The sequence below is a fragment of the Coenobita brevimanus genome, chromosome 1, assembly GCF_032717465.1.
Source record: "Coenobita brevimanus isolate Jiangsu-jjx chromosome 1, ASM3271746v2, whole genome shotgun sequence".
NCBI classification, from domain to species: Eukaryota; Metazoa; Arthropoda; class Malacostraca; order Decapoda; family Coenobitidae; genus Coenobita; species Coenobita brevimanus.
Genome location: NC_136954.1, coordinates 44,239,202 through 44,252,289, shown reverse-complemented (window position 1 = coordinate 44,252,289; position 13,088 = coordinate 44,239,202). Strand labels below are relative to the sequence as shown.

The 13,088-nt window shown below is 41.9% G+C and overlaps 1 protein-coding gene across 1 annotated transcript in view; it reads left to right on the top strand.

Moving 5' to 3' along the window:
• LOC145395764 (glutamate receptor 1-like) overlaps positions 1-12,864 on the top strand; it is a gene marked incomplete at its 5' end in the record, with an annotated part of 589,675 nt that extends 576,811 nt beyond the window's left edge. The window contains 4 exons of the mRNA XM_080269331.1: positions 172-370; positions 8,775-9,019; positions 10,434-10,539; positions 12,733-12,864. Of these exons, the coding sequence (XP_080125457.1) occupies positions 172-370; positions 8,775-9,019; positions 10,434-10,539; positions 12,733-12,864 (682 nt within the window). The remainder of the gene's footprint in view (positions 1-171; positions 371-8,774; positions 9,020-10,433; positions 10,540-12,732) is intronic.
• Positions 12,865-13,088: the final 224 nt, after the last annotated feature.

Genomic DNA, 13,088 nt, shown 5'->3' with positions numbered 1-13,088 from the left:
GTCCTTCCACGTCGCTGTCGAGCTGTGTCATGGGAAGTTCGTGGTGGTTCTTTACGCTAATCATCATCATCATCACCACAACCACCCTTTTTCACACTTTCTTTCCCCCACAGTTCTCTCCACACCTCTTACTCTCACAGATAATTACCTCCATCCCTGCTCACCTTGCAGATCGCTGTCGGGTCGTCTCGTGGGAAGTGCGTGGTGGTTCTTCACGCTAATCATAATCTCCTCGTACACTGCCAACCTGGCCGCCTTCCTCACCGTCGAGAGGCTGGTCACCCCCATCAAGTCTGTGGACGATTTTGCCAGTCAGACTGAGGTGGAGTATGGCACGCTGCAAGGGGGATCTTCCATGGAGTTTTTTAAGGTAAACCAGTATATATATATATATATATATATATATGTATATATATATATATATATATATATATATATGTATCCATCTATCTATCTATCTACTGCCAGACGCCTCAATCCCGTTCGGGGTGGCCACAAACAAATCGCCTCCACGTCGCCCTGTCCCTCGCCATTTCACTGCCCTGCTCCCAGCTCACACCCCCCTCTCTCATATGGCTCTCCACCCCATCCCTCCATCTCATCCTTGGCCTCCCCCTCCCTCTTCCCCCATCCACCTCACTCACATACACTCTCTTCGTGAGTCTTTCACCCTCCATCCTCTCCACATGGCCAAACCACCTCAGTGTATTCCTCCTAACACTTCCTATCACATCCACATCCACACCACAACGCTCCTTTATATCCTCATTTGTCAGCCTGCCTCTCCATGTGACTCCACAGGCTCCTCTTAAATAACTCATTTCCACTGCTCACACTCTTGACTTGTGTCCTTCCAACAACGTCCAAGCTTCACTTCTATACGTTAGGTTTAGTATCATAATACTGTCATGTAGTAACTTTTTCACTTCCATGCACACTTCCCTGTTTCTTAGCACTGCTTTCATGGAACCAGCAACCTTTCTTCCCTGCTGTACCCTTTCAAGCACTTCACCCTCCAAACCTCCATCCTTACTCATCACACTACCCAAGTACTTAAGCATACTCACATTTTCCAATTCCTCACCATCCAACCTCGCTGTACATTCACTGACTTCACCTCTTTCAAAGACCATCACTTTACTCTTCCCTACATTCACCTTTAGATTCCGTTTCTTACACACTCTCCCAAACTCATCCACCAAGCCCTGCAGCTCCCCTTCGTCTTCACTCAACAACACAGTATCATCTGCAAACAACAGTACAGGGAGTTTCCAAACACTACCCTCTCTCACAAGGACCACTCCAACATCCACTACCCTACCTTGTACCTCTTTTATTGCCCCATCCATGTACAGATTGAACAACCATGGAGACATGACACATCCCTGTTTCAACCCAACCTTCAAAGAGAAAAATTCACGCAGTTCACCATCCACACGCACTGCAGTAGTAGCACCATCATACATACTCTTCACAGCATTCAACAACTTCACATATACTCCATACTGTATATTCTTAATACTTTCCACAATCCTTGTCTATCCACCCTGTCATATGCTTTCTCCAAATCCATGAAAGCCGCATACAACTTCTTTCCCTTCTCTAGAATCTTTTTCCACTAAAGATCTAAGAATGAATATCTGATCTACACAACCTCTTCCCTTCCTAAAGCCTCCCTGTTCTTCTCCAACTAATTCCTCTGTTCTTTCTCTAACTCTGTCAATAAGTATCCTACCATACACTTTTCCTATTATACTAAGAAGACAAATGCCCCTATGATTACCACATACTTCTTTTTCCCCTTTTCCTTTGTACAAGGGAATAGTTATACATGACTTACAATCCTCCGGGACTCTACCTTCCTCCCAGGCCAATCTGCACGTCTTCCACATCCATTCTACTACTCTCTATCCCCCATGCTTCAGCATTTCACCACACACTCCGTCAATTCCTGGGGCTTTCCCCAGTTTAACTTTCTTCATTGCTTCCACAACTTCTATCCTACTGACACACACACACACACACACACACACACACACACACACACACACACACACACACACACACACACACACACACACACACACACACACACACACGTTTCAGTCATAACTTATAGCAATGAATGGATTAATATGAAGGAACTATGGTTGCATCTTTTGGCGTGAGACGAAGTGGCTTTTCCTCATGTGCACTTGATTTTGAAGAGGGAAACGTGATCGGGCATTCACACTTTTGTGTTGTGGGCAATGAGGCAAAACACACACACACATACACACACACACGTTATGTGCACCATCGATTCCCAAAAGAAAAAGATCGGTAAGTTCTGTTATGATAACGTATGGTTATTTACCATTACACCCGGAATGACAACCCAGAGTAGACCCACCCGTAGTTGTGAGTGTATAACATGCGGAGTTTAGTTATTATTTATATATATGCTTAGGCATCCCTGTTTGTTGACTTTTGTGCAGGTTAATGTATGATGTACATCATTCTGTTTTGCTGACCAGGCATTACCGGTTTGTAGGATTTTGTGCTTTCTGTAGGTATTTGTATTATGCTATGTGCTTACTGGAGAGATATGCTTCCGTGATGCATGTTTTTGAAACCTACAGTGTAGACCTATATACCTGCAGTGCCTAGTCAGAATGCTGTATTAGACATTAAAGCTGGTCATGTATAATTAATGTATGCAGATGGTTTTCAGAAATCCTGTTTATATACTGGTGATTCAGTAGATCTGTCTACTTAATGTTATGTTAATTGCAGTACATAGTATGTGCCGGTTATTGTTGGTTTCATTATTCAGTGTATATTTAATAAAATAATTCAGATATATTTGAAGAAGAAAAGATATGACATAATAGAAAAGAATGAAAAATATCCACTACACAGCATGAGGATGTTAGAAATAATCAGTTTACTCCTGTTACTGACCAGCTACATAAGGAATAAAACAGACTGACTAGATAACTGACAAAATTGTTACATAACGCCAGGATGATAAAGTCTGTACTGCACTCCTGTTTATTAACAAATTAATCAAGGATAAAGCAGAATGGATGAAAAACATAAGTATGAGGCTAAATTACCAATGTATTCACATCAGAATGAGGGGAACAATAAAAGCTAATATATACAGTAAACTCAAACCTCTGTCGTTGCAATATCCAGCACTGTTGACTTGATTATATTAAAGCAATATCTGGCGCTGAAACAAGAAGCAACCGGCTGTTCTGTGTAATATCGAGCGTCGTGGCATATCATGCAGCTCATAAACAGTAGCCAACCAGCACTTTCACTGCACTGTTTCATTACAGTATTGTATTTTATGCCTTAGTTTTCATCTTTTACACATGGGAAAGTTTTTAGGATAGAGGGTTGAGACAGACTGTAATACAATATCCAGCTTGATGCCAAGTGTCGAGCAGATGGGATGTACAATGCAGTATCCGGCGTTTCACTTTATTTGGTGTTGGGGTTAGCTGAATTACACCGGATAATTGAGAGCTTACTTTTTTCCCGTTATTCACCCTCTTTGTACTGTACAGGGAGAAAAATACTGAGGAGGAAAGATAAACATAGGTACTACATTACACCACGATTAGAGAAACAATACATATATTCCTGTAGTCTAATAAAGACTGATGTTAGTTTTTTTTTCTTTAACAGAACAGATGAAGTAATAACAAATAAATAAAAAGATATAATCCATACACTAAATTACAGGTGTCCTCCATTCATAAATAATCTGTAACAGTTGGACTTGAACAGCTATAGGTCAAGGTTTGAGGGGAAACCACTGTGGGGAAGTGAGTTCCGAATAGATGCAGTTCAGGGAATAAAAGAAATTTTATGCAGAAGTTTTGCAAAACGGCAGTGTGACAGTCCAGTTATGAGCACTAGGAGATGCCTGTGTAGTGCGGCTGAAGGTCCATGGATGCAGCTTTGTCTGAGCATTTGCCATTAAAGTGTCTGTAAATATAATGGAAGGGAGGCAACATTCATTCATACTTGGAGGGGAGGTAGTTCATTTGTATTAGCAGGGTTATTACTAATTCTAACAGCTTTGTTCTGAATTACGTCCATTTGATTTAGTGCACCTCTCCACATCCATTCCACGAGGGTGAGCAATATTCAAGCTGAGAGTGCACTACTCTTGTAAGTTATAGCTTACTGCTCGTCAGTCAAGAAGTTATGGACTCTATACGGTAATCCAAGTTTCTTTGAAGCTGTTTTAGCTAGTGATCTAACATTAGAGGTCCAGGTGAGGTCCAGCAAAGGCATTGTTCAATGAAACACAGAATTTCAATACTTTTAGAGAATGGAATATTAGAAGCATTGAAGGTATTATAGGAATCAGGCAGTACCTGTCCATTTGTAAATTGTATATATTTGGTCTTTCTATCCTTAAATGAGACAGTGTTGTTTTATCCCCATTCTGTGATCTTGGATAAGTCTAGATTTATGGAGGCTGCTGTACTGAGTTGTGAGTTAGAGATTTTTAAGTGTGAATGAACTGTGAAGTGTTTAGTCATCTGCATATGAATGGATGGGATTATGGATGACAGATACTAGATCATTAATATGAATTAGGACTAGATTTGAAGCCAGAACTGATCCTTGTGACATTAATCAAGTGGTCACTGAGATATGAGGGAATCAGAGGAACAAAAGATGATAGGCCATAGCAAGGGATTTTGGATGGCAGGGAATGGTGCCACACTTCATCAAAAGCTTTAAAAGTATCAAGGACATAAGTTTCTCCATGTTGGTGAATTGACTGATGGATTGTATGAGTCAGGAGATTGAGTATATCAACCGTGGATTTTTCGCGGTGAAATCCATACTGTCGGTTACTAATTGAGTTGCTGGATTCAGATGTTTAACTATGTACTTATTACTTCCAGTCTAAAATACTTTACCAACAGAAGATGTAATAGCTATTGGTCTGTAATCAGAGGGGTAAGAGGAACTTCCTTTTCTCAGAATTGGGTGGATATTAGCTTCATTCCACAAATTACAGAATGAAGAAGTATGGATGCATAGTCTGAATAATGTAACTAGAACAGAGGCAAGTTCTGGGGAACACTTTTTCAAAACAATCGGAGGAATTCCATTTGGACCTGGAACTGAGTCGATTGGTAAAATGTCTAGGATGGATTTAACGTACCGGTATCTACTCTGTATCTTAACTGGAGCAGTTTCAGGAGAGTCAGGTTCTAGTACAGGGACGTTCTGGTTGACTTCCTCTTCGGTAGAATTTCTGGCAAAAGTACTGGCAAGGATGTTCACTTAACATGCAGATCATTTATGATGTTACCATCAGAAGATTTTAGTGGGGGAATGGGTGATGGTGATTATTGAAAGAACTGAGAGCTGACCAGAATATTCTATCGTCATTAGGATTATTTAATAGTTTGGACGCTTGGTTGCGAAGAAAGTTTGAATTAGCGAGATTTATTACTGTATGTGCATGGTTTCTAGCAATTTTAAACTGACAATGTGATAGATTTTTATTTTATTTTAAGTAAAAGTTATATGCTAAGGACTTTGGAGTCATTGCTCTGGCACAATTGCTGTAAAACCATTCTGAGGAGTCCGATCTTCTAGTGAACTGTTGACTGGGTATGAATTATTCCATAGCAGCTTGTATTAAGTCACTAATGTGGGGCTGGGTAGAACTGATGTCACTGGAGAAGAAAGACTGCCATGGGATATCAGTAAGACAATTTCTAAATCCATCCCAGTAAGTGCCGTCTGGTGACTCTGACAGGTTCAGAATTTGGAGGTTTGGGGGAATTGACTAGCAAGGCTTTGATGAGATTGTGACTGGAGGATCAAGTTGTTGACAGTACCTCTCTCCTGTACTGATCTGGATTATTTGTCAGGAATAGGTCCAAGAGATAGGGGTTATGGTCAGGATTATCTGGTATTCTGGTTGGTTGTTTACTAATTGTGTGAGATTAAACAATTCTGCAAACAGCCCACATTCTGAAGCAGTGTTGGCAGTCCTGGCAATAACCACTCTACATTATGGACATTAAAATCACCCAAAACAGTAATTTCAGTGGTATGGGGGAGTATAAGGTTAGTCAACTGTGTGGATGTGGAGTCAAGTATGCCGGGTTCTGAAGAAGCACTGGGGGAATGATAAAGTTGCCAACACACTTTTATGTTTGCTGCAGCCGCCACTTTCTAATCATCATTTATGTAGTCATTGGTTGGTCATCAGTGGTTTCTGAGCAGTAAAGACACAAGAAGTCAGGCTCCTGTGTACTGTATCTGTTGGTTTTAAGGTATGCAGTACGAGTTCGAGGTTGAATTTGAGGAGTGGCCTACATGGTGTAGTGAGACATTATCATGTCCAGTTGTGTATACTCAACTACATGATCTGGTGTAATAGAGAGGTGTCAGACTTAATTCCCTATATGGAAATATGTGTTTGACGTACAGTGTTTTGCGCCTAATTGATTCCATGAAAAGTACTGTAGGCCATGAAACCACTAAAGCTGGGGCATTGATTCTGTGGGAAATAGGCAAATTGGTTCCAAGTCCCATGCCAACTCTTCCTGAAACCCATCTATGCAATGTAAATTTACTGATCACACCTGAAAAAGTAACTAGTATATATTAATACAAAGTACATAATAGGCAAGGAAACTCACTGGGAAAGCTGTAATGAGGTGCTTAAAGGAAGGGATGGGGGTGTAATTTCTGAGGCAGATGATGAGGCAACTGAACCCCTCCACATCTGGCTCCTCCACTCTCCTCTGCTTCTGCTGCCTCCGCCTCTCCAAGCAACACATTATCATGTGCTGCATCTCTTCTGTCTGCTGCTCCTGCATAAACCCACCGAACTCCTCATCCGCAAGCAGGTTTTACATTTTTCTCACCACGAACAGAACCTGGTGTTTGGGAATATTTGCAGGCCACCGCCAACCGTGGAACTGCAAACTACGATGTTGTTAAACTTGGGGCTCCATTGTATATCTCATTTGTGGGTGATAACTGTTTTTTTTTTTAATAACAGGACAGAGGAAGGAAAAACAAATTAATAAAAAAGAATATTCAATACACCAGATTCCTGGCATCCTCATTTATAAAAAATCTGTATCAGTTAGACTTCTACAGCTGTACTGTAGGTTGAAGTTTGGGGGGAAACAACTCTGGGGAAGCGAGTTCCAGAGATTCAGTTCGAGGAATAAAAGAATTCTGATAGGCAGAAGTTCTGCAATATGGCTGTGTGAAGTTCCAGTCATGAGCGCTACCAGATGCCCGTGTAGCACGGGGGAAGGCATGGAGGGGCATTACTGTACTTGCTTTACTCAGACATGGCCTAAAATTTGCTTTCTTTTCATCTCAAAACTGAGTTTCAACAAGAGAATATCACCAGAATATGATGCTAGTCATAAAGAAGTGCTTTGAAAAGGTTGAGGAGTCACACTGTTGTTTAATTCTGCCACTGAGTTAATTGAAATAAGCTGCAACAAGACAAATATATGGATCAAGTTAAAAGAAACATTGACGTCTTTTCCATTTTTCTTGCTGCCACCAGATTTTTTTTCTTTTTTCTTTTTTTTTCCAGTCATTTCAAACTGGAAGGGTTAAACAAAACCTTCACCAACCTCTTCTGCAGGAGATCTTTTTTAACTTAAATAGAATCAGATTGAAGGGAAAAAAGAGCTTCCAGCAGCACTTCGTGGTGTATTAGTGGACACATCGGTTAGACGGTGGTGCTGCTATGATGGTGAAGGCTGTGGTGGTGATGGCAGTGGTGGTGATGCTACGAATATGGTGGTGATGCTACGAATATGGTGGTGAGGGCTGTGGTGACGATGGCTATGGTGGTGATGCTAATGATGATGCTGTGGTAGTGACGGCTGTTGTGGTGGTGATGTTATGGTGGTGATGCTAATGATGATGCTGTGGTAGTGATGGCTGTGGTGGGGCTGTTGTGGTGGTGATATTATGGTGGTGATGCTAATGATGATGCTGTGGTAGTGATGGTTGTGGTGGGGCTGTTGTGGTGGTGATATTATGGTGGTGATGCTATAATGGTGATGTTATGGTGGTGATGACTGTGGTGGTGATGCTGTGGTGATGATGCTGTGGTGGTGATGGCTGTGGTGGTGATGCTATGGTGGTGATGCTGTCGTGATGATGCTGTGGTGGTGATGGCTATGGTGGTGACGGCCGTGGTGATGATGCTGTGGTGGTGATGGCTGTGGTGGTTGTGGCCAAGGTGGTGATGGCCAAGGAAGTGATGGCCAAGGTGGTGAAGGGTGTGGAGGTGAAGGCTGTGGTAGTGAAGGCTGTGGTGGTGAAGGCTGTGGTGGTGATGCTGTGATGGTGATGGCTATGGTGTTCGTTATGATCATGATGGTGGAATGGACAGAAACAACGATGACTATTTTTTCAATATTTTTCACAACAGCTGATATACTGTTTAAATACACGGCCTATAAAACAACCATCGTATTTTTGCATTTGTAAAACAAAAACACGAATAAGAGTTCGTAGGTGTTCCCGCAAGAATCTGTTCTCCTCCACGCACTGTGAGGGTATCAGCATATTGTATTGTACCTATCACCGTACGATTTCACATTACCGTTCATGAATACTCTATTTTTCAGTATTGTTCCTGCTCTTGCCAAACTATTTTATTCCCTCTGTGTTATGACTTTTTTTTCTTCATGAGGTACGATTATATCAGTGTTTTATTGTTGCCACCGCAAGTTTATTTTTTCACTTTTTTTTTTTTTCAGAATTCCAAGATAAGTGTGTACAGTCGAATGTGGGAGTTCATGTCGTCCCGTAAGCATGTGTTCACATCCACGTATGAGGAGGGCATCGAACGGGTGCGGATGTCGAAGGGCAAGTACGCCTTTCTGCTGGAGAGTGACAAGAACAACTATATCAACGGACGGCTTCCCTGCGACACCATGAAGATTGGACATAACCTAAATTCCAATGGGTACGGCGTGGCCACTCCCCCACACTCACCGCTTAAGTGAGTTGTACAGAAAATACTCGTACCATAGCCTGAATGTTGTTTCACCTATTCAGCTCAGGAACATAATTTTGCTTTAGTCTTGCATGGGGAAGATCTCTGATACAGATCTGGTTAATGGGGGATATGTCTGACACTTCTGTCTCGAAAAGTCTTCTAGGCTGGATGAAGCAGCATGGGTAGGCATGGAGAGTAAAAAGAACACTTCCCTGCGACACTAAGAAAAATCGGACTTAACTTGGACCCGGATACACAGAAGTAATGTACTTAAGGCGACAGACCTACCAAAGGCCCCATAAGGAATGCGTCAGGCCCATCTCTCCCATGCACAGAACACCAGTTCAGTCATCAGGCACTGAACTTATGATGGCCGTGAAATAGGGGGTACTGTTGGTGTCATGGCGTATTTGCCTAGAGCCGAATGAAGCCTAATAAGTCTCATATATTTCAAAACAAAGCACATGTTTAATAAAGATGTTGCAGTGGGATGAAGATCAGCTATGTGTAAATCACTCTAACTAGACGGAGATTTCTTCAACATTGACTGACATTGACTGGAGGCGTTGGCAGAATCGGTAGAGAGACGGCCTGCAGTCCTAATGGACCCATGTTCGAATCCTGGCTGGGACAGGGAACAGTTTAAGCGTTTAAGGATTTGAATGTCATAAAAAAGCAGACTTTTCTGATCTACCAGAAGGCCCGCCGACATGTCATAAAAGTACCCCCGCTAACTCCAGTACACCATTCCTGTATGAGACAGCCCTAGCATGTATTCAATATGGATGGTGGGTGTTAGCGCTGAAGTGGTGACATGTGGAGATGTAGGAGGACTACTGGGCCCCAAGGAGGACAACTGGGACTTTGGGATAGGCCCTGAAGCCTTGCCCAGAGTCGGACACGTAAAAAAAAAAAAAAAAAAAAAAGTTTCCTCTACACAAGGAAACCATTTACTACGCTGGGTGGTAACCATATAACCAAATTATGACACATAGTACTTCAGTGAATTAATGCGCTCCAATCGGATTGAGCCGGTGGAAGTATATATCCAAGGGATGGTTGGAATTTATTGCTTACGTAATGCCACTCATGGATGAGTGAGGCTGGTCACTCATATTAAATGTCAGGACCAACTTGCCTAGCCCTGGGCTCCTACACTCCTCATGGGGCAACACGGGATTGGACAATGAATGAATGAAAAAAAAAAAATCCGTCCTTAAGGCAATGTAATTATTGTAGTGTGGGAGTCTCTATGGTATATTTTGATGTTGCACTCATGTGCCCCCCCCCCCCCACACACACACTACTAATTACCAGTTTCTCCCTCCCTCCCCACGTCACTCTCTCCTTGTCTTCTTTCATCCTCTTCACTCTTCCAGTATACGTTCTAATCATCCCCTTTACCTGCTGTCCACAGGGAAAGCCTCAATTTGGCAATACTGAGCCTGAAGGAGATTGGAGACCTACTCAGACTAAAAAGCAAGTGGTGGTTCGATAACTCTGAATGCGGCAAGGATACGCAGGTTAGACCCCCTTGTTTGCAATAGTGGTTGTAGTAGTAATTACTATTATCATTATATGAGGGAGGGGGGGGTGAGTTGGGGGGAGGGGAGTCAAATGGTGGGTGACAGAGTGACTTGGAGGCGTTTTGTCTGTGGCCACCCTTTGCGGGATTAGGGCGTCGGGCTATAGATAGATAGATAGATAGATTATTGTTAGGAGTAGTGGTAGGTGTATTAGTAATATCCCTTGAAAAAAAAAAATCTGCCTCCTCTTGAAATCTTTCAAAATGGTGATCTCAAGCTTAAAGGCGTTACAAAGATGTGCAAGAGTTGCCCTCTAATGTGTATCAAAATGGTGATTTCAGGCTTAAAGGCTTTTTGCCAGGAGCTATTAAGGGATTAATGGAAAACCTTATTGTTTGTATCGTTGTCTCTGTTTCACACATACCCACAAGACCGAACAAAAGGACGAGTGCTTCATGCACGCTTAACTTAAGCAGCAGAAAGACCTTACCAGTTCAATTCGTATTCCTCCAGTTTGTTTTCTGTATCTTTCTGACTTTTCAGGGTGGTAAATTAAAATTTTTTGCAGATAAATTTCCTCTTTGTTATCATCACGTTCCTTAAGCCCTTAATAGCCCCCGGCGTTGAACATCGCTTTACCGTACCGGTGTCAGTGACGTCGAGTAGGCGCTAGGTATAAAAAACTGCGAACAATTATGGGAAAGGAACGAAGGTCACAGGTATGTTTCCATGACCCTACGCTACCATCCCAAGCAGTCACTTCATCTTGGATGTTTTTGCCCATATGGTACATGCACCGAAATTTTATTAGTTCTTCCGCGAATCATACCGAATCACAGGATGGGTTTAGGAAGCTAAAAAAAAAAAAAAAAAAAAAAAAAAAAACACTTTGCCAGGTGCACCAGACGATTCTCTTCACACTTGTAAGGAAAAAAATGATTTTAGAACTTTGAGAAAATGGTCCCGGGGTCGGCCAGGGAAGCATGCACATTTCTGCACCCACGACCTTTGAAAAGTTAATCTGTCCAACGGTATTTGTATTTTGTTTTGGCTGGATTAATCGTGATTTTGGACTATTCAGGCACCCCTTCACATCATATAGCCTTAATAATCGGGCCATCACTGTATTAGTGTTAGTCAGACAAGGTTACAGAGGTCATTGTTAGTGTTTTTGTGTTTGTTGTTGTTGTAGAGAATATTTGTCAGGTAAGTAAGTTCTCCCTTCAGGTTGTAGTTTTGTGGTGTTGATTTTTTGGTTTTAATATGTCAAAGATTCCCTACATGTTCTTGTTATTTTTTTCCCTTATGTGTCCAAGTATTCCCATGGCAGTATTCCAGGGAAAGAGTGTGACTTTGCAAGAAATGTCTTCCCTGATACCCTCATACATTTGATACTCAGTTAGCCTTCTTCCCAGTATCCCAGACTGACACAGACTGTGGGTCATGAGTGCGTACAGTAATGTGTGTAAAGTTGCCAAATATTCTGCTAAATACTGTTAGAGAAATTAATAAAGCAGGTCTTGTTGGAAGCAGAATGAGAAGAATAAAAGAAAAATTAATGTTGTAAGCTAGCTTTGTCCACCAAATTTCTAGTTCATCCTTCCCATTCGTTTGCTCACCATGCCAATTTCCTTACCCCTCTAACATTCATTTTTGGATGATATTTTAAAAGCTACTTTCACTGCACCAGTACCACTAATTCTACAACATCCATTTCCACAAGCAGCACTTTCCTGCATAAGCTTCATTACCCATCTAATTGCCAACCCATCCCACACTTCCTTTTGCTCACAACTCCAATTTCTTTATCCGCCCTTCGATGTTTTCTGGCGCAGTGCAGGTCACATGATTGACGAACGTGCCTGTTCTATGCTTCATGGTAGCTTTTGTCTCTTTCCTTCCAGCTTCGACTGATGGAAAATCTGAGTGGGGACAGCTTCTCACTTTATCCTTTTTAATCATTAGTTCATAATATTACTGTAATTACCATAGTTATAATCTTCATTGTGACAAGATGCCTCAAAAGTACTGTTACCTCTGTTGCTGTTACTTTTCCTTTGTATGCTCTCTCTCTCTCTCTCTCTCTCTCTCTCTCTCTCTCTCTCTCTCTCTCTCTCTCTCTCTCTCTCTCTCTATGTATGTATGTATGTATGTATGTATGTATGTAACCGAGCCCTCCCTTTATCACAGGATACCCACACCAGCACCCTGACTCTGAGCGAAATAGCAGGCATCTTCTACATCCTGACTGGAGGCCTGGTATTATCATTAGTCGTGGCCATCATAGAATTTTGCTTCAAATCGAAATTGGACACCAGCTGAGTCAAGGTAAGTAAAGACAACGAGTTGTTGCTCTGTGAAAACTGAGTGGGCGAGGGTGTATGCATACCCCCAGTATAAGAGACTCAGTTATGGGATGCTTATGATTTTTAAGGTGCCAGGTGGTTTGGTGGTTAGAATACTACAATCAGAGTGACAGTCTAGCATAGGTTCAGTCTCAAAGATAGGACTGAAGGCTTTTCAGTCATGTAATGTACCATAACCAA